The 22,621-nt window shown below is 35.5% G+C and overlaps 1 protein-coding gene across 3 annotated transcripts in view; it reads right to left on the bottom strand.

Annotated features, from left to right (window-relative positions):
- The window catches only part of UBN2 (ubinuclein 2), a 113,446-nt gene that overhangs the window by 28,674 nt on the left and 62,151 nt on the right, over positions 1–22,621 (bottom strand). For all 3 annotated transcript variants that reach the window (XM_077144932.1, XM_077145001.1, XM_077144858.1), the window contains exons 8-14: positions 22,050–22,179; positions 16,873–16,991; positions 16,334–16,447; positions 15,645–15,788; positions 14,933–14,983; positions 14,517–14,559; positions 2,619–4,169 (exon numbers count right to left, since the gene is read on the bottom strand). In XM_077144932.1, coding sequence (XP_077001047.1) covers positions 2,619–4,169; positions 14,517–14,559; positions 14,933–14,983; positions 15,645–15,788; positions 16,334–16,447; positions 16,873–16,991; positions 22,050–22,179 — 2,152 coding nt within the window. The remainder of the gene's footprint in view (positions 1–2,618; positions 4,170–14,516; positions 14,560–14,932; positions 14,984–15,644; positions 15,789–16,333; positions 16,448–16,872; positions 16,992–22,049; positions 22,180–22,621) is intronic.

The raw sequence follows: 22,621 nt of genomic DNA, 5'->3' as shown, positions 1-22,621 counted from the left end.
ATTCAATTACTGACCGTTCTTTAGTCAAACCAGTAAGACAGAAAAAAAAAATCGATCAGAAATGAAGGAAAGAAGGAAAAAGAGAGCCTCCACATCATAAAGCAAGTTAGGAGAGGATGAAAACCAGAAGTGTGGTCACTTTTCAAAAACATAAAATTGTCATATGGCTTCCTTCTTGACCAACCAATTATTTGTCAGGTAATATCAGAGGGTTTTTTTTGGAAAATATATATGATCAAATACAAGAAGATCTCTAGAGGAAAAAAACCCAGAAATTGTAGATTCTAGAAATGATAAAGAATGGAGAAAACAACACTAAGTGTAAAGAACACTAAGCAAATGAAAAAATATAGCAATTTTTAACTCCAGGAAAAAAATAAAACCTGTTATCAGAAAGCAAATGAAGGTAAAGTTTATTATACTTAGCTCAACAGAGGCAATATTTATACAGTCATGGATAAAGCCAGAAATTGTGGTATTTCTTTTATAGGAGAATGGCAAAAGTTTAAGAGAGGTAAAACCTTATTTATCATAATGAGAAGTCAAAAGATAATGTGAAAATTGATGAAATGAAGGTTTTTCTGTTCATTCTTATTATTTAAAAATACAGAGAAAAAATATAGGAGAGTTGAAAGTAGTTGACACTAGGGAAAAAGATGTGAAAAGCAGGGAACTGTCATTTCTGCCTCTCACATATTTCTCTGATTTAAATAAAGATTAGTTAAAAAAAGAACGACAGCCAATATTTTTAATAAAAATAATGCAAACTGGAATGTGGACTAACTCCCAGAACTTATATACAATTTAAATTCTGACATATAATCCCTATATCAGTTTTTTTGTTTGTTTTGGTTAACTTATTTTTAATGAAAGTAAAATTATATTGATAAAATGTCAATAAATTCTGGATTTTAATTAATGAAATACTAGTTAAATTTTGTTCTACATTAGAATTATAGAATTAATTCATACCTAAGCCTACATTAAAGACAGAATAATGAGTTGGGTTTTAAGTGGTTATTGAATACTAATGCTTAGAACTGTAAGCTAGCAGCAGAGAACGTTTATAAATAGCAAGGGAAAAATTCTTTCATTACAAGTTTCATTCCACTTAAATAGAAGGCAGCATAAAGTTAAATCCCTTCCTTAGACAAAAGAATTAAATAAACCAATAAATATACTTTCATAGAATATTTAAGAACATAAAACTTGTCATTCATGAAATGCTGTATATTTTAAAGCTGGTTATGAAATAGAATATATAAAACACACTTACTGGAAAAGAGTCTAAAAATGTACCAACAAAATATAAACAGTTGTGGGATGGGTGATTTTTATTTTCTTTTTTCTGAATTTGCCTGCCATGAGTATGTATTTACTTTCCAGAAAAACATAAATAAAAATTTAAAGAAATAAAATCAATAATGTGAAGGACAAAAAAAAGTCTCAGAATAAAAAGAAATGGAAAAGATAAAAACGGACATGATATGGATAATATGGAAGACAGAGATAGGAAATATTTGAATAATAAGAGTCCTCAAAAAAAAAAGTAGGAGAAATGGATTACAAACTATAATCTGACACATAATAGAAAAAAATTTTCTTGAACAGGAAAAAGTAGCCAGGTCTGAGACTGAAAGGTATTACTATGTTCTAAGTACAAAATTAATGATATGATGATACTATGAACCACTGACTGTATACTTTGGATGATTGCATGGTATGTGACTGTATAATATATAATCAATAAAATTGCATTAAAAATTAAACTAGACACATTTAGCCATAATCTGGGGGATTTTGAGGAAAAATAAAAAACATTACTAGCATTTAGGCAGAGTAAATACATTACTTATAAAGGAACAAAATATCAGAATGGCCTCAGACTTCTATATACACCTGCATATTAGGGAAGGGTCAGTGGAGTAGTATTTTTAAAGATTTGAAGTGGTAAGTTAGTAACCAAGAAGTGTTTAACTACATTCAAGTGTGGGAGCTCAGAAAGAAATTATCAGGTATGCGAGAGTTAAGAAAAAATAGCATACATGCTACTCTTCTTTAAAAAATTCTTCCAGATAACTGAGACAAAAATTTAAATGAAAAACTTATGAATGGGAAAACGTGGTAGAAAAGGACTACCTTTTAATTTTACTTAGCAAATTACACACAAAAAATTATAAAATTAATGAAATAAATTTTATTTGAAAAGATAAATGGTGGAAGAAAAAAAAATAAATTTGATGAAATAAAAAAAAGTTGGTAGGAGAAAGGGGACTACTGCAGAGAAGAGAGGAAACAACTGAAAATACATTAAATTTGTAAGTTACTATTTTGATAAGATATATAGTTTGAAATACGCATTTTAGTTGTGCTTTTCAAAAAGCTTTACAGTGAATATGTTACACTTTACTTAAAAAAAAAGGTAAACCACTCTCCCAAAAACTCTCCATCAAGTGTCTCCATCATTGTGTTATCAATATCAAGAACATTCCATGTCCATAAAATACAATAAGCCTATTATATATACCTCATATATTAAAATGAGCTTATTAAATTGACTCACAAGGAAGATTATACACTCTTATATTTTATCACATGAACATATATAACATACATACCTGTACACTGGCTGTTACCACTGAAGACCCTGAGGCAGAGGATGGTCTATGTGGAGTAGACAACGATTTAGTAGCACCCTGTGTTCCACTTCCTGCTCCCCCAGATAGATTAGTCCTATTAGTTCCGCTTGAGTTAAGGTTGCTACCTCTGCTGGCAGGTACATTCACTGCAATTCCACTCAAGCTGTTTTTCCCAACAGTTCCAGTGGATGATGAGTTTGTTAGCTTTGAAGAGGCCTGAAGATTTTTTGTAGATGGAAGGCCTGAGGTGCGATTAGATGGCAATAAATTCAAGGTGGGAGACTGTCTGCTGATGTTTATTCCACTGGGCTGTTTATGGACTGGGTTGTTACTACTGGGGTGGCTACTCTGGGCTACTAGTGCATTTGGACTGGAAGAATTTGGAGATACGGTGGGCTTGGGAGTTGGGATGGACTTAGAAATAAGTTTAGTTGATACTGAAGGCTTAGCTGACAGAGAGGGCTTAGGTGAGGCAGAAGGCTTAGGTGAGGGTAAGGGTTTAGGAGATGTGGCAGGTTTTGGAGAGGTGGCAAGTTTTGGGGATGCAGCCATTGAGAAAGGAGATTTGAAACCCTGCGTAGAGATTTGTGACACCATAGCCTTGGCTAAATAGTTACTGGAGGTAGTGGTGCTAGGTACTGTCCTAGAAACCAGGGGATGGGACCCTTGAGAACCATTTCCAGATGAGGGAGTAGATATGGGAAGGCGGTACATAAGTGGCTTATCTGAAGTCTTAATAAGTGGGGATGTACAGGAAAGTTGGGGATTATTACTTAATTTCACTACTGGGTTGGTCTGTGACTTACTAATGGTTGCTTGTAATGGAGACACATAGTTTTGTTGGAGAGCTGAATGCTGGTGCACCTTTGTTACTTGTGTTAATGAAGAAGCATCCTGGGTGTCTGATGTTCCCAGAGCATGAGAGGAGGCAGCAACTTGGGCTTGGGAAGAAGAGGATACATGGGTCTGTGAAGAGGAAGAAGTATGAATCTGGCTTGATCTCTGTAGTCCTTGTTGAAGTAGCCTGGCTGGCAAAGGTTCTAAGGAAACTTTAGGGTTCTGAATTGAAGAACCAGCAATAAGGCCAGAAGAGATGCCAGTATGAGCTAAATCCTGGGGTTTCTTTGGTACTGGCCCTGTGTGGCCAGCAATAAGACTTGATGAATGTGCAGTCTGAGTAGAATCTAGTTTTTTGGGAGTAGCCAGTGGCAGCTTACTCATGATACTTGCTAATTTTTCTTCTCTCAGTCCTGGACGAGGTTTTACAGTTGGCATGCTTATCCTTGATCCAACCGGAGGGCCCTTGTTCCCATTGTTGATAACAGCTAAAGCTTCAGAAACAAGATCCAGTGAAGATGAATGGAAAGAAAGGTCTTCATCTAGTGAGTCATCAAGGCAGATGGTTTCTTGGGCTGGTGTAGAACTAGAACTGGTTGAAGCAATGGCAGATGTGTTGGAACTCGTTGAAGGACCACCAACTGAAGCCACCAAAGATGCAGGAATTTTCTGGTCCTTTTTCGGACTGCACTCCTAGTACAAACAGCATTATATTAGAAAAAATAATCAATAAAAAACTACAGAGTCCATTTGTAAAGGGCTAAGGCAATCTCAAAATTAAAACTGTCTTTTCACAGGAAATCTTAAGAGACTATCTAAACAAAAATTATTTTTGAGAAGACACTGCTCCTGACTGAGCTGTCCTTACAAGCCCTAAGTATCTGATTTATATAGCACACACCTGCCATACCTTAGTAAGCCATTCTAAGAGGGCTTAAAATCAAGCTATGGGAACGTTCACATACTGACTACATTATGGATGAACCCCTGCCTACCTGTATCAGGTGTTCAGACACTATCACCTTTTTAATAAAAAAATAAACATTTTTTTATTGTGAAATATAACATATATGCAAAAAGGAGATAAACTTCAAAGTACATTTTAACAAGTAGTTATAGAAAATATTTCAAAGTATGGTAGGGATTACAGCTGCACAATTTCAGGTATTTCCTCCTAGCTGCTCCAAGACACTGGAGACTAAAAAGAAATATCAAAATAATGATTCAAGATTATTCACTTTTTATTCTCCTTGTATCCAGGAGAAATTCTGCCTTTACATTAAGACTCCAGTGCTCTTGTCTAGTATGGTTTGCTAAAATGCTGACTTGTACTTTGTGATTCCTTGTATTTCTGCCTCTCTGTATGTCTTGAACTGCAGCTACCCACACAGCCTGAATAGAGAAACACTGAAACATCTGGTAGATGATTCAATCCAAGGAAACATAATTTATGTTTCCTGTTCCCTTGGTAGAAGTCATTTGTAATTTATTCAACACGTATTTATTAAGTGCATACTACAAGCAAGGTAGTATGCTAAGGATAAAAGGTAATGGGATTAAGGCTGCACAGGTGGTTCAGTGGTAGAATGCTAGCCTTTCATGCGGGTGACCCAGGTTCAATTCCTGGTGCCTGCCCATGAAAAAAGAAAAAAATTCAAAGAGCAGAAGAACTAAAAGTGTACCATTTTTTTCTTTAAGAGAAAGATAAAGTATTTGATTAATTTCATTTTTAAGATTAAGAAACAAAACTATTAAATAAAAATCATTTCAAAGTTTCTTCAATTTGTTTCTTAAAAACAAACACCAAATAAATCCAGAAGTCTTATATTTTGTATTGATACATACAAACACAGCACTTATGTAAGCATAATGGAAAAATAATGGACAAAAGAATGGTCTTTACTATCACCTTCTAAGATATTATAGCAAATAAGCTATTAAGAACACTGTTATAAACTACCTTTCTTGGCAAGTTTTCTAAACTTCTCTTGACAAGTCCCTGGCTGCCTATCAGAAGAACAGGTATAAATAATTGCAGTATGGTCAAAATTGTCTGCTAAGATGAATGGGCAATGCAGCTAAGACCTGTTAACCTTGACATGCCATCCAATTACATAATTAGCAAATATTCCATCACTATAAAAATACAGAAACTGAGGGTGGGAAGAGTAATTGGAATATTAATGTTTGCAAAGTTACTAGCATAAAACTGCTGTTTTAAGTAACTTTCTTAATAATCGTTCTTAATAAAAGTAACATTAAAAAAATAATAACATTAAATCGACCCAGTACAATACTTTATAGTACTTAAAAAGGATGGAACAGATTCACATTTACTGACAGAGAAAACTGTCAAGGATATATAATTGACTAAAAATGTTAAAGCAATCTAAATAAACAGTCAGAGGGAAGGAATGGAGGGAGGGACAAAGATCCAGGAGAAGGGAAGGCAGATGGATACTAGAAAGTTAAGAGCTTTCTATATCTGAATAAGGAGAAATTTCTTGACATTTTTCTTTTCTCCTTCATTTACTATAAGCATTTCCTTATATAATCTTTATAATTAGTTATATAAGGAGAGGAGAGAAGTGGAAGGTAGGGGAAAAAACGAAACCTGCAATATAGTTTTGGGGAAAAAAAGTACTTCATTCATAGAGAAAAAAAATTGATATTAATTCCCCCATATCATCCTAAAACATCCATTATTAGAATTGTGATAAATTCCCTACCAGTTCTTTTATTAATCATATGTTTGAAGAGATGTGTCACAATTTAACCCATCCTTTATGGAGAATATCAGAGCTTAATAAATAAACTGAAGTGTCAAAACAACACCTGAACTCAACAGATTTAATGAAAGATTTAATGTTAATTGCATTAAAACACAAGGTAGATTACTAAGAAAAAGACTATTTACTCTACAGTCAAAGATGCTCTACCACCAAAAGTCAAGAATGCTGCAGAGAAACAAATATTGAATTTCTGTCCATAACCTCAAAAGCAAAGAAATTCATCTACACAGGGATAAAGGGATTTGGGCTTTTAGGGAAATTTTAATTTCAAATAATTATACTTTTAATTTCTAGAGGTTATGCCTGATTCTCATTCAAATTTGCTTTGTCTACTTCAATAAGATATATTTTATCACCTCTTCTACCTCTTTAGGTATTTTAAATTTTTCAATATAAATATTTTATACTGGATACCCAATAAATCTATTACTTAAGGTTCTTAGGGGTCTAATTCTGTTTTTTGTTGTTTCTGCTGGCTCTCATTCATTGTTAATTATTTCCTCATATATTCTGTAATTCTGGATTGTGAACTCATGTTTGACATGGTTTATTTGTATTAAGCCTCAGAGGACTGGGGTGAGGGGACATCATATCAGAGAGCATTTGCTTTTGCTTTTGTCAACTGTCCTGGGGTATTTATTAGCCTAAAAACTTTAATTTCTCAGCTTGTAGTAACACAGATCATGCAAGTAGTGTAAATAAAACTCCTCAACCAGGAAAAATTCTCAGGCAGGACTTTCTTCCCTTATTCTAGAGACTAGTCCAAGATAGGTTTCTTAATCTCTTTGCTAGTGGATAGATTTTTTTCCATCTTTCTTTTATATTAAAGATGTTATTCTTTGAGGGTTCCAGCTTTTATGCTGCGTTCTTGTTCTTGTACAAGCCCAGGAAGACCCTGTCTACTGTGTTCTGAAAAGAAATTAAACAATAACATAAGGGGACAAAAATCACAAATGTCCCAAGGGCAACCATAGTTTCACTGATAGATTAACACTCTCGCAGCTCATTCTCGGTGTTTGACCCTTAGAGATTTTGCTCATATTTTTGCAATCTCACCTATGTTTTCAAAGGTATTTGTTATATTTTATCTAGTATTCCTAAATAGAATTAATTAAGCCTCACAATTAATTACTCTATGCAAATTTCCCACTATTACACAGTCATCTATTCTTCCCAATATATAGGTTCTATGATTTTTAAAAAGTTTGAAGACACCCTTTTAGAGTATGGCATTATTAATCTACAGTAAACACTAGATAACATTTTCATTTTAAGAATCTATTCCCTCTTTTTCTCCGCCGGCCCGCCGCGCGGCGCCCAAGCCCCGCAGCAGCCGAGCCGCCCGCCCTCCTCCTCCCCTCTCTTTCTCCGCCGGCCCGCCGCGCGGCGCCCAAGCCCCGCAGCAGCCGAGCCGCCCGCCCTCCTCCTCCCCTCTCTTTCTCCGCCGGCCCGCCGCGCGGCGCCCAAGCCCCGCAGCAGCCGAGCCGCCCGCCCTCCTCCTCCCCTCTCCTCCCCCTCCTGCTCCGGCTGCTCTCCAACCACCACGGTGCCCTCTTCCCCCGCCTTCACCGTGCTCCTCCGCCACCAGCCTCGACAGCCTTGCCGCCCTCACCCTTCCTCCTCCAGAACAGCTACTGGGGGAGTGGAGATAATACAGAGCAGCTCCCGGAACCACGAGGGAGATCAAAGGGACAGCGTACCCCATCCTGGAACGGCTGACTATCTGGGAGAACCAGCTCCGGTGAGATCACCAAGGAGCACGGGCTTTCCTAGGTGGGACGGCAAGCGACCGGAGTCCCTCCCTTCCACCTTCCTGGGCCAGCTGGTAGAATTGGACAGGCGGTCCCCTTAGGCCGTGGCGGCTGGTGCCCCCACCACACGAGGCCCCCCGGAACAACTGAGATAGTTGGGTCGGAAATCCCCAGACTGCGGAGAACAGTGACCGGGGGATCCCTTCCAAACACGTGACTCCCCCGTGGGCTGGGAACAGTGTACTCTCCCGGGCTGCGACAGCTGGCGCCCTCCCGCCACGCTTGGTGCCCCGGGTCGACTGGCTAATTTGGTCGGACGCTCTCCTGTGCTGCGACGGCCGGCGACCCTCCCCGCGTTTGGAACCCCGGGCCGGCTGGCATTCTTCCAAGACGCTTCGGTTGCCGAACCTCCCCTACGGCGAGAGTTTTCCAGAGTTGAGGGACCCACAGCAACTTTCGCTGGTGGAACCCACAGACAGGCGTGTGCCACGAGCGCCACCTACTGGGCAGGATAGGAAGAACAGAACCCAGAGATTGCGCAGAAAAATCTTTCAAGCTGTGGGGTCGAACACCCGGGGAAATCTGACTAAATGCCCAGACGCCAGCAGAAGATAACGGATCACGCTCAGAAAACTGAACATATGGCCCAGTCAAACGAAGAAACCAATAGTTCAAATGAGATACAGGAGCTGAAACAACTAATGCTGAATATACGAACAGAAATGGAAAACCTCTTCAAAAACGAAATCGATAAATTGAGGGAGGACATGAAGAAGACATGGGCTGAACATAAAGAAGAAATAGAAAAACTGAAAAAACAAATCACAGAACTTATGGAAGTGAAAGATAAAGTAGAAAAGATGGAAAAAACAATGGATACCTACAATGACAGATTTAAAGAAACAGAAGATAGAATTAGTGATTTGGAGGATGAAACATCTGAATTCCAAAAAGAAACAGAAACTATCCGGAAAAGAATGGAAAAATTTGAACAAGGTATCAGGGAACTCAAGGACAATGTGAACCGTACAAATATACGTGTAGTGGGTGTCCCAGAAGGAGAAGAGAAGGGAAAAGGAGGAGAAAAACTAATGGAAGAAATTATCACTGAAAATTTCCCAACTCTTATGAAAGACCTAAAACTACAGATCCAAGAAGTGCAGCGCACCCCAAAGAGATTAGACACAAATAGGCGTTCTCCAAGACACTTACTAGTTAGAATGTCAGAGGTCAAAGAGAAAGAGAGGATCTTGAAGGCAGTGAGAGAAAAACAATCCGTCACATACAAGGGAAACACAATAAGACTATGTGTAGATTTCTCAGCAGAAACCATGGAAGCTAGAAGACAGTGGGATGATATATTTAAGTTACTAAAAGAGAAAAACTGCCAACCAAGACTCCTATATCCAGCAAAATTGTCCTTCAAAAATGAGGGAGAAATTAAAACATTCTCAGACAAAAAGTCACTAAGAGAATTTGTGACCAAGAGACCAGCTCTGCAAGAAATACTAAAGGAAGCACTAGAGTCAGATACAAAAAGACAGAAGAGAGAGACATGGAGAAAAGTGTAGAAAGAAGGAAAGTCAGATATGATATATATAATACAAAAGGCAAAATGTTAGAGGAAAATATTATCCAAACAGTAATAACTCTAAATGTCAATGGACTGAATTCCCCAATTAAAAGACATAGACTGGCAGAATGGATTAAAAAACAGGATCCTTCTATATGCTGTCTACAGGAAACACATCTTAGACCCAAAGATAAATATAGGTTGAAAGTGAAAGGTTGGGAAAAGATATTTCATGCAAACAACAACCAGAAAAGAGCAGGAGTGGCTATACTAATATCCAACAAATTAGATTTCAAATGTAAAACAGTTAAAAGAGACAAAGAAGGACACTATATACTATTAAAAGGAACAATTAAGCAAGAAGACATAACAATCATAAATATTTATGCACCGGACCAGAATGCTCCAAAATACGTGAGGAATACACTGCCAACACTGAAGAGGGAAATAGACACATATACCATAATAGTTGGAGACTTCAATTCACCACTCTCATCAATGGACAGAACATCTACACAGAGGATCAATAAAGAAATAGAGAACCTGAATATTACTATAAATGAACTTGACTTAACAGACATTTATAGGACATTACATCCCACAACAGCAGGATACACCTTTTTTTCAAATGCTCATGGATCATTCTCAAAGATAGACCATATGCTGGGTCACAAAGCAAGTCTTAACAAATTTAAAAATATTGAAATCATACACAACACTTTCTCGGATCATAAAGGAATGAAGTTGGAAATCAATAATAGGCAGAGGGCCAGAAAATTCATAAATACATGGAGGCTCAACAACACACTCTTAAACAACAAGTGGGTCAAAGAAGAAATTGCAAGAGAAATTAGTAAATACCTAGAGGCAAATGAAAATGAAGACACAACATATCAAAACTTATGGGACGCAGCAAAGGCAGTGCTAAGAGGGAAATTTATTGCCCTAAATGCCTTTATCAGAAAAGAAGAAAAGGCAAAAATGCAGGAATTAACTGTCCACTTGGAAGAACTGGAGAAAGAACAGCAAACTAATCCCAAAGCAAGCAAAAGGAAAGAAATAACAAAGATTAGAGCAGAAATAAATGAAATTGAAAACATGAAAACAATAGAGAAAATCAATAAGACCAGAAGCTGGTTCTATGAGAAAATCAACAAGATTGATGGGCCCTTAGCAAGATTGACAAAAAGAAGAAGAGAGAGGATGCAAATAAATAAGATTAGAAATGAAAGAGGAGACATAACTACTGACCTCACAGAAATAAAGGAGGTAATAACAGGATACTATGAACAACTTTACGCTAATAAATACAACAATTTAGAAGAAATGGACAGGTTCCTGGAAAGACATGAACAACCAACTTTGACTCAAGAAGAAATAGACGACCTCAACAAACCAATCACAAGTAAAGAGATTGAATTAGTTATTCAAAAGCTCCCTAAAAAGAAAAGTCCAGGACCAGACGGCTTCACATGTGAATTCTATCAAACATTCCAGAAAGAATTAGTACCTACTCTCCTCAAACTCTTCAACATAATCGAAGTGGAGGGAAAACTGCCTAATTCATTCTATGAAGCCAACATCACCCTCATACCAAAACCAGGCAAAGATATTACAAAAAAAGAAAACTACAGACCAATCTCTCTAATGAATACAGATGCAAAAATCCTCAATAAAATTCTAGCAAATCGTATCCAACAACACATTAAAAGAATTATACATCATGACCAAGTAGGATTCATCCCAGGTATGCAAGGATGGTTCAACATAAGAAAATCAATTAATGTAATACACCATATCAACAAATCAAAGCAGAAAAATCACATGATCATCTCAATTGATGCAGAGAAGGCATTTGACAAGATTCAACATCCTTTCCTGCTGAAAACACTTCAAAAGATAGGAATACAAGGGAACTTCCTTAAAATGATAGAGGGAATATATGAAAAACCCACAGCTAATATCATCCTCAATGGGGAAAAATTGAAAACTTTCCCCCTAAGATCAGGAACAAGACAAGGATGTCCACTATCACCACTATTAGTCAACATTGTGTTGGAAGTTCTAGCCAGAGCAATTAGGCAAGAAAAAGAAATACAAGGCATCAAAATTGGAAAGGAAGAAGTAAAACTATCACTGTTTGCAGACGATATGATACTATATGTAGAAAACCCAGAAAAATCCACAACAAAATTACTAGAGCTAATAAATGAGTACAGCAAAGTAGCAGGCTACAAGATCAACATTCAAAAATCTGTAGCTTTTCTATACACTAGTAATGAACAAGCTGAGGCGGAAATCAAGAAACGAATCCCATTTACAATCGCAACTAAAAGAATAAAATACCTAGGAATAAATTTAACCAAAGAGACAAAAAACCTATATAAAGAAAACTACAAAAAACTGTTAAAAGAAATCACAGAAGACCTAAATAGATGGAAGGGCATACCGTGTTCATGGATTGGAAGACTAAATATAGTTAAGATGTCAATCCTACCTAAATTGATTTACAGATTCAATGCAATACCAATCAAAATCCCAACAACGTATTTTTCAGAAATAGAAAAACCAATAAGCAAATTTATCTGGAAGGGCAGAGCCCCGAATTGCTAAAAACATCTTGAGGAAAAAAAACGAAGCTGGAGGTCTCGCGCTGCCTGACTTTAAGGCATATTATGAAGCCACAGTGCTCAAAACAGCATGGTACTGGCATAAAGATAGATATATCGACCAATGGAATCGAATAGAGTGCTCAGATATAGACCCTCTCATCTATGGACATTTGATCTTTGATAAGGCAGTCAAGCCAACTCACCTGGGACAGAACAGTCTCTTCAATAAATGGTGCCTAGAGAACTGGATATCCATATGCAAAAGAATGAAAGAAGACCCATATCTCACACCCTACACAAAAGTTAACTCAAAATGGATCAAAGATCTAAACATTAGGTCTAAGACCATAGAACAGTTAGAGGAAAATGTCGGGAGATATCTTATGAATCTTACAATTGGAGGCGGTTTTATGGACCTTACACCTGAAGCAAGAGCACTGAAGAAGGAAATAAATAAATGGGAACTCCTCAAAATTAAACACTTTTGTGCATCAAAGAACTTCATCAAGAAAGTAGAAAGACAGCCTACACAATGGGAATCAATATTTGGAAACGACATATCAGATAAAGGTCTAGTATCCAGAATTTATAATGAGATTGTTCAACTCAACAACAAAAAGATAGCCAACCCAATTACAAAATGGGAAAAAGACTTAAACAGACACCTACCAGAAGAAGAAATAAGGATGGCCAAGAGGCACATGAAGAGATGCTCAATGTCCCTGGCCATTAGAGAAATGCAAATCAAAACCACAATGAGATATCATCTCACACCCACCAGAATGGCCATTATCAACAAAACAGAAAATGACAAGTGCTGGAGAGGATGCGGAGAAAGAGGCACACTTATCCACTGTTGGTGGGAATGTCAAAGGGTGCAACCACTGTGGAAGGCAGTTTGGCGGTTCCTCAAAAAGCTGAATATAGAATTGCCATACGACCCAGCAATACCATTGCTAGGTATCTACTCAAAGGACTTAAGCGCAAAGACACAAACGGACATTTGCACACCAATGTTTATAGCAGCGTTATTTACAATTGCAAAGAGATGGAAACAGCCAAAATCTCCATCAACAGAAGAGTGGCTAAACAAACTGTGGTATATACATACGATGGAATATTATGCAGCTTTAAGACAAGATAAACTTATGAACCATGTAATAACATGGATGGACCTAGAGAATATTATGCTGAGTGAATCCAGCCAAAAACTAAAGGACAAATACTGTATGGTCCCACTGATGTGAACGGACATTCGAGAATAAACTTGAAATATGTCATTGGTAACAGAGTTCAGCAGGAGTTAGAAACAGGGTAAGACAATGGGTAATTGAAGCTGAAGGGATACAGACTGTGCAACAGGACTAGATACAAAAACTCAAAAATGGACAGCACAATAATACCTAATTGTAAAGTAATCATGTTAAAATACTGAATGAAGCTGCATCTGAGCTATAGGGTTTTTTTTGTTTTTGTTTGCTTGTTGGTTTGTTTGTTGTTGTTGTTTTTTACTATTACTACTATTTTTATTTCTTTTCTTTATATTAACATTTTATATCTTTTTCTGTTGTGTTGCTAGTTCCTCTAAACCGATGCAAATGTACTAAGAAACAATGATCATGCATCTATGTGATGATGTTAAGAATTACTGAGTGCATATGTAGAATGGTATGATTTCTAAATGTTGTGTTAATTTCTTTTTTTTTTCTTTCCGTTAATAAAAAAAATAAAAAAAAAAAAAAGGAATGAAGATCTTTCATTCTACATGGAAAATATATGCTACAACAAAGATGAATTCTGAATTCATCAAGTTGAGTAAATAAAAGAACAGACACAAAAAAAAAAAAGAATATTAAATTCCTTGATTAACTGAATCTTTCATTCCTCTTTTTTGTTTCACGTAACAGTGGAATAGATTGTTCTATTATCATTCTTACCAGAAAATTTATAAAAATGTATAAATCTATTCATAAATGTATTTTAAACTGGAGACATGTTAATGTATTATTGGGTGTGTTGAAGAAAAAACATTTCTTTTCCCATTTGAATGGCAAGCACGTGATTTTAAATTTGCTCCCTACTGCATATTAATCAGCAACTCCATATGCGTGGTGGGGAAAGCATTGAGAGTCAGCCAAGAGATGTAAATTCTTACCCTCATCATGCAGTTTTTATGTGGTTTTGTTTAATGTTTAAAACTAAGTGACCTCTGAATTAAAAAAATAAAATTACTCTTCCTGAGAAGTTCAAAAAAAAAAAAAAAAAAAAAAAAATAATATATTCCGACACTCACCAATTTCGACATGACTTACCTTAATTTTGGGCTTAGGTGCAGGAATTACCTTTTTCTTTGCCCTAAGATAGATTTAAAATGAGGCCATTTTAGTAGCACTTAGATCACTCATTAAGAAATTAAAACATATAACCTTGCTTTTACAGGATAAATAATTTCTTCTACTACGTGCAAAGCTCTTTGAGAGACGGAACTATTATATAACTGTTCAATTTATATGTGAATATATCGTAAGATGTTCCACAATTTGGATTTACTAGAAGAAAGGCTAAGTAATTAGTAAAACAGAAACATAGAGGATAAAGTTTTTTTTAATTAAATATAAATACATAAAATATAAAATTATTCCAAGTAGCATTTAACAAATGATATCTTGTTAACTAAAACACATAAAATGAATAAAAACAAAGAAATCTGGAGTCTGCATTTACTCACGGAGCAGAAGTAAGATGATTATGTACACTTCGACTTTCCTTAAAAAGCATTCTGGAAAAATTAAAGATACATATTTTTAATAGCAGATAACATGGTTATGAAAATTTTTTTTTATCATTTGATTTCCAATAGGCTATTACTTGTTTATTTACTAAATAAAACTAATAATGTTACAGTAAACTCCACTATTTTATAAACCTTTTAACAGCTTAACCTTTCAAGAGCATTTTAAGATGACAGGTTGAAATAGCCAAGTTTACTAATTTTAACATTCTTTACTTAAAACTCTTTGATTTTAAATAGAGCCACTCTAGTTTTCTGAAATACCACTCCACATTACCTACTGTCAACAGAATCTAAGGAGTTGTCTCTTCTTCTATGCTCTAAATCTCATATTCGTTTCCTTATCTTCATGTTGCCCAGAGGAGTTCCTCTCCCAAAGTTTACAACTTTCTTCCCTTTCTCCCTATTTCTCTACTAACAAATTCTGAATGAAAACGAAGAGCTGGCCAGTAAAAATCACCTTTATGAATATCTCTATGTCTATATGACTGTTTTGTTATTTAAGCTCTTAAATTTTCAAAGCAGAAATAATCTGAAATACCTGTACAGACTTCTTAGCAAAATGAATGTAATATATACTTGTGTGAATGTATATTTTAATAATAGCAATAAGAAAGTAAAATAAAACCTAAGATGTCACACTTCTTACCTTGCCTGCATCCAGCCCTTAGGCCACAATGGTTTCACCTCTGTCTCCATAAAGGATTTAAGATAATCCTCAGCAGACTGGCTTTTATTTGGCTCTAACTCATAGCATCCCAATTTGATCTCAACAAGGTTGCATAACAAAGTTCTAAACAGATTTAAAAATACATTTACATAGAAAAATGGTCTTCAATATTATAGAAAATCAAGTTTTAAAGATATTTTTTAAAAGCACATATATCTGACAGCAAAAAAGTATGCTATCTGAAGAACTGAGAAAATGACATGAAGATAAGTAATTCTTATGTATATAATCCATTACACTACAGTCAAATTCTTTACATGAAATTATATCTTCTGATACCTTCAAGCACGGCACCAAAAACTTCAAGTCCCATACTCTACTTGGAGTATAGAAACGCTGGTAAGAAAGATGGCTGAATTATACAAACACTTTGACTACTCCACCTTCAGACAAAAGTATGACTTACTCAATAAGTGATTAGATTAGCTTATAAAAAGTATATCAAAATAAAATTTAGCACACCAGGGTCAAATTAATCTTACTTTTTCAACATAATAATCTTTGGTAGTTTCCAATCGAGTCTTCCATTTACCACAGATTCTTTTTATGAGAAATCTTATTTGTGCATTATCTATTTGGTTAAAGTGAAGGCTTAGGTTAAATCTTACCTAATGGTGTCATTCCAATGGAATTTCTTTCTTGGCCCTATGACACGTTTCCCTGGTTTTTCATCATCATCTTCCTCAGAGCCATTCTTTTCTCGTTCCTCATCTGTCTGCAACCTAAAAACAAAAAACATTTCATGAAGCATAAAACCCAAGAGTACCTATAATATGCTCCATAAACACTTGTTTATGGATGTTAACCCAAAAGACAGGGTAAAATAAGGCAATCTACATTTTCACATCATATTTTATACTGAATGTTCAACTTGTAGTTCAGAAAATATTTGTGGTCAAATGTGAAATTTCTGACCACAGTGGCTCTTGCTTTTGATCACATCCACATATTAAATCAACAGACATCTTTTACTTTGATACCAAAGCAAGTGAGTGGGAAGTCACATGTCATTTAAAATATTTAATTATACCATTTCAGTAGTGAATCTGGAATTCTACTTGATGATGAGGTTCATTTAAGACTAATCCCTAACAGCTAAATGTATTTCTCAAATGAAAAAGCCAGTTCAAATAGAAGAGGTACATACTTGGCACACTTTGCTTGACTACGAGCTTGGCAGTCTTCCTGGTATTTAAATAGTTGTTCAGGCATGACATTGCTAACAGCCAGTTTCAGTTTTTGCAAAGGCTCTCTTAAACGATCATCCTGAGAGGAAAACATACTAAAAGTTTTTCAAACATATTTACAAAATTTATTTTGCAAGCAGATCCTCAAAAGATTAAATTTAACTTTTAGATATTGATTATATATTTGAAATGCTAGTATATTTAAATATGGGCATATATTTTATAGTGCTCAGTTTTTACAATGCAAACTAGATACAATTAGGATGACCATATTCCCAGTTAGCCAAGAAGAATCCCAGTTTTTGTCTGTTGCCTCACCATAATTATTTTTTATTGTGATAAATAACACATAAACAAAAAAGCAATAAATTTCAAAGCACACCAAAAAAAAATAGTTATAGAACAGATTTTAGAGTTTGGGATGGGTTACAGTTCTACAATTTCAGGATTTTACTTCTAGCTGCTCCAAGACACTGGAGACAAAAAGAAATATCAATATAATAATTCAGTACTAATACTCATTTGTTAAATCCTATCCTCTCTGTTATAACTCTACCTTCTCCTTTGATTTTTCTTCCATACTTTAGGGTTATTTGGGCTATTACCATTCTAACTTTTTCATATTGGAAAGTGCTGTCAATAATATGGGATAGGTGAATGGAATTAGTTGATGTTCTGGAGAGGTTGGCTCCTCCGGTTTCAGGACTTATCTAGCCTACAAACCCATCTGGAGATTGTAGGTTTCTGGAAAGTAATCACAGTGCAAGGAATCTTTGTAGAATCTCAGATAAAGTCCTAGGTGTTCTTTAGGATTGGCAGGAATGGTTCTGGTTGGGGTTTGGCAAACCATGATAAATAGCCAGCATAATTACTAATAGTCTTCCTTTACATTCTTAAAGTCCCATGTTTGACCAACAAATTGTGTGGACGCTTTAACTGTTATACAAATGATTAACTATAGCACAAAATCTACAATATGCAGACAACTACTAATTAATTACCATTATGATGGGGAACCATGAATGTAATAAGAAATACTTCTCTGGAACACCAGAATACAGTATTTGGCTTGGGTACCTATCAACAGTGTGTTAGAATCCTCCTGTTTTCCTATTTACTGTTAGTAACTATGACTTACATTGTAAGCAGAAATGTAAGGTCAAGGCCAAAGTGAAAAACAAACTAGGAGACTTATCCATTATGTAGCTCAGGATAAAAAGGAAAAGCAAAGAGCTTTCTTTCTGACAGCTCTATTCAACCAATTTATAATATTTATCTTGGAAATAACAAAAAATATAGCTATTTTAAACATACTTTTATCATCATAGGTGCAGAAAAATTTTAAGTATAAATAAATATTTTAATGCATATGACAGTGTCTGCTATAAAATCTCATTTCAAAAAAGGAGAATATCCAGTACCATGATTCCTGGATGATCACTTTTTTTGGGGGGGTGGGGAGTGCATGGTCCGGGAATCGAACCTGGATCTCCTACATGGAAGGCCAGCACTCTAACCACTGAATCACCCGTGCAACCTTGGATGATCACTTTTTAAAATTATGCAACTGAGACTTTTTTTGCCTGGAAACAATCCAAATACATATCACCGGTGAAAAAATACATTAATCGGGATATACTCATACAGGAATGTATACATAGCATTAAAATGAATAGATGTCCCCTACATGTAATAACATAGCCAAATACAAGGTATGAAATGTTGAGTATAAAAAGGAAGTTGGGGAAAACAAACAGTATGAATTCATTTACATGAAGCTCAAAAACATGAAAAACTAAACAACATAATATCTACATATATATATATACATATAAGTTATAAAATACAAACATAAGTGATAAAACTATATCAAGAAAAGCAAGAATAAATGTCTTTCTTCATAGTTGGTAGTGACATAACTTCAAACATTAAATCTGAAATGTTCCTTAGAAAATATTTATCTGCAAAAATTGTTTTCTATTTCCAGTTATTTTTTATTGGCTCCCCATTTTTGTCATTTGAGCTTACAGCAGTAGGCTCCAAAAGTCTGCATCTGAAAGAACCAGGCACGAGCACAAAATCTGAGACTTCAAGTAAATTTCATTTGTTCATTAACTTATTTTAAATTAAGACACACTATAGTTTCCCACTTCAAAACAAGTATTTTATTAACAGAAGTATATAAACCTATAATAAAGAATACTATGCTTACCAGATCAAATGTACTACATTATATTCAATCCAGGGTATACACTATTCCCTCATTCCCATGGTGAGTCTTAGATAGCTATGTTTACGCTGTCTCCCACCCTCTGGCCCAAAAAGATTGGGTTGACCCAAGATGGTATAATCACATTCTGGCCCCCAAGAATTTGGACTGGGTTGGGAAAGCTGATGACATCTCTGTGGGTATCTTTTCTGGAATATAAAACTTTGGGAATAAAATTAGAGGCTGGATTATAAACTCTTATAACAGCCCAACAATCTGGAATTCTAAGTGTATTTCTAAATTCTGAGGTGCTGTGCTGTATGTGGATAAACTGGTATTTTCTCTGGAACTTTGGGTACCTCTGTAATAATTAAGACTCAGAGCTGGAGTTCTGTAGCTCTGAAAATCAGCATTGCTATATACAACAACTGTTAAAGTAACTGAAAAAGTGATCAGGCTTCTAAATAGAAACAAAAACAATGCCAATCTGGTTGGGACTAAGGTAAATCAAAATATAGAGCAAAAGATACGTACTCTAGAGCTTCACCTCCTATATGAGACCAAAGGCAGAGAGGTTCATCGTGTCTAGAACCTAAATTTTCTGTAATACGCATGATAAATCAACCCGTCTGGACAGCTCATTTAAACAACCCAAACACATGGAGCCCAAAATGGGAACAAGGCCTTGTAAATTCTGTACAGCTTAATGTAATACTCAGATACACCCCAAACTATGGTGGGCTTACAAATAAAAAGTATTAGTAGACTCCCATGAGGCACTGGAGAAAAAATATGGAACTATCAAACTTTCCCATCTGGGAAACCCCTGATACTCTCTCAAACATCAGGGACTCCCAAGAAAATAGGCCAAGCACTTGATTTTGAGGCTTATCCTTACGAGATTTATTTTTGTTAGTACAGAAGCTATGACTACCTATAATTAGGCCTAGGAGTCCCTTCTGGGAAACCTCTTTTGTTGCTCAGATGTGGCCTAAGTCCAACTCTGAAAGAAAAATCATTATTCTCCCCACTACATATGATTTAACATTTATGGATGAAAGTCTCCGTGTCAACATGGGAAATGACTCCCAGGTATGAGCCTGGCCTTGGCACCGCGGGATTGACAACGCTTGCCAGACTAAAAGGGGGAAAAGAAATGCAACAAAATAAGATATCAGTGGCAAAGAGAGTTCAAATACAGTCAAGAGGGTATTCTGGAGGCTACTCTTATGCAAGCTTCAGCTATATATTGTTAATCACCATAGTGTGCCAAACCCCAACGAACATCATTCCGGTTTACCCTAAAGAACACCTAGGATTCTAACTGAGACTCTACAAAAATTTCATGCACTAAGTTTATTTTCCTAAAACCTATAACTTCCAGAGGGTTCCTAGGTCAGATAAGTCCTGAAACCCAGAGGGGCTAGCCTCTCCAAGAATATCAACTAATTCCATCCCCCTATTCTATATTGTTGACACCTCTTTCAACATGAAAATGTTAGAATGGGCATTGCCCAAAGATCCCTGTAGAGTGGGAAAAGGATCAAAGGAGAAGGAAGAATATTATAAAGAGAAGATAGGATTTAACAAATGAGCCTGACTACTGAATCATTATACTGATATTTCTTTTAGCCTCCACATTTTGAAGCAGCTTGAAGGAAAAATGTGAAAATGTGGAATTGTAACCCATAACAATCTTTGAAATCTCTTCTGTAACTACTTGTTTAAAAGGTACTTTGAAAATTATTGCTTTTCCTTTTTTTTGTATATATGTTATAATTCACAATAAAAATGTTAAAACATGAAAAAAAAACCAACCTTGGAAATAAAGTAATCTTATATGCAGATATACATAAAAGGACAAAAATTATACAGGGAGAGGGGCAGAAAGAAAACTATTTCTAACGATCAATTTCCATCCCTTCTTGGTTATATTCTTACTCTTAAATTCCATGAAATAGGTTCAACTCAGAAAAATTTTCCCTTTTTGTCTTAAACTGCATTCAAGTTATTTTCTATTACCTGATGGTTATAAGTATTTTTAAAACTGTATTGGCAAACAGAGTCATTAAAAGAAGAGTAATCAAGACAGTAAATGGCACTAAAAACCCATATTTTCTATTACCTGATGGTTATAAGTATTTTTAAAACTGTATTGGCAAACAGAGTCATTAAAAGAAGAGTAATCAAGACAGTAAATGGCACTAAAAACCATTTCATATAAAGTCAAATAGGGGCATAATAAATGTTTTCAAAAATAGGAAAAGCCATGAATTGGAAAAATGATTCGATTTGGGAATGGACCCAAAGGTAGAACTAGGACCAATGGAGTGGAAAGAGTCTGCATATTTTGGTTCAATGGATGGGAGAACTTCCTGGTATTATAACAAAGTGAGTTCCTGACCACTGGAAGCATTCAAACTTGTACAGTCACTTAGAGGGGTTGCAGTAGAGGAGATTCAAGCATAATATGGATAAATAATCTTTTAAGTTTACATCCAAGTCGTTGACTCTCTCCACTGGTTTTCAAAATGCCAGTACGAACAAGTGTGAGATAAGTATAGACATTTCAAGAATAAGAAAATTGAGTTATAAATAAATTAAATGTGTTGAGAGCAAAGTTGATCAGTTGTGGAAGAACTGAGATCACTTTACAAGTTCAAGAATCGATGTTTTAGAAAACATTACTATTTCTCATCTAATCTTTTCAATTGTTGAAAAGGCAATTTTTCAGGGGATCCATCATGCCTTTAATAACTAAATTATTTAATGCATAAATGTGTATTAAATTAAACAAAACACATACAATGTGACAAAATACATACAATATGACTGTAAAACACTACGTGTGCAAAGACCCCAAACAGAAACTAGTCCTTTTCCAAGTTATAAGACCCCAAATGCAGATACTATAGTTGTTCCTCTTACCTGGACATTGAGATGTAACTTCTTTAGACGTTTTACCAGTGTTTCTTTATTACATGGCACAAAAGCTTCAAGATGGGAATAGACACCACTACGAATGACAGGGCCTAGTTCCTGTAGCTGTAACTCAATGCTGACCAAAAACAACAACAAAATAAACAGTGTAGAATTTCCTTTAGGTAGTATCACATAGGAAAGAAGGAAAAGCAATGGTACGTTTTTTCTTATTTTATCATTCCACGGTTTCTTAGGCAGTAATTTTCAAAAAAAAAACTAAAAGATCCAATAAACATAGTAATGCTATGGAAAATATTCTGTGAGTCTAGTTTAATAGTAGAATTTATACAATTACAAACAATCGCCAAATACTATTTTAGTGATGGGGTAAAGCATGGGAATCCCATTATCAATTGAAAACCAATTTTTCAAAGCTATTCCACCCACCACCACGCAATGGCTATACTAGGCGTCAGTCATAAACAATAAGCGAAGTCTTAAATCTGTTTTTTTCCTTAGAAGAGTCTGAAAAAATTACAACTTCAGAAGAGATACAGCTACAGACACAGACTCTCCTA

Source organism: Tamandua tetradactyla, chromosome 1 (genome assembly GCF_023851605.1).
Source record: "Tamandua tetradactyla isolate mTamTet1 chromosome 1, mTamTet1.pri, whole genome shotgun sequence".
Lineage (NCBI taxonomy): Eukaryota > Metazoa > Chordata > Mammalia > Pilosa > Myrmecophagidae > Tamandua > Tamandua tetradactyla.
This window is presented reverse-complemented; position numbering and strand designations above follow the sequence as displayed.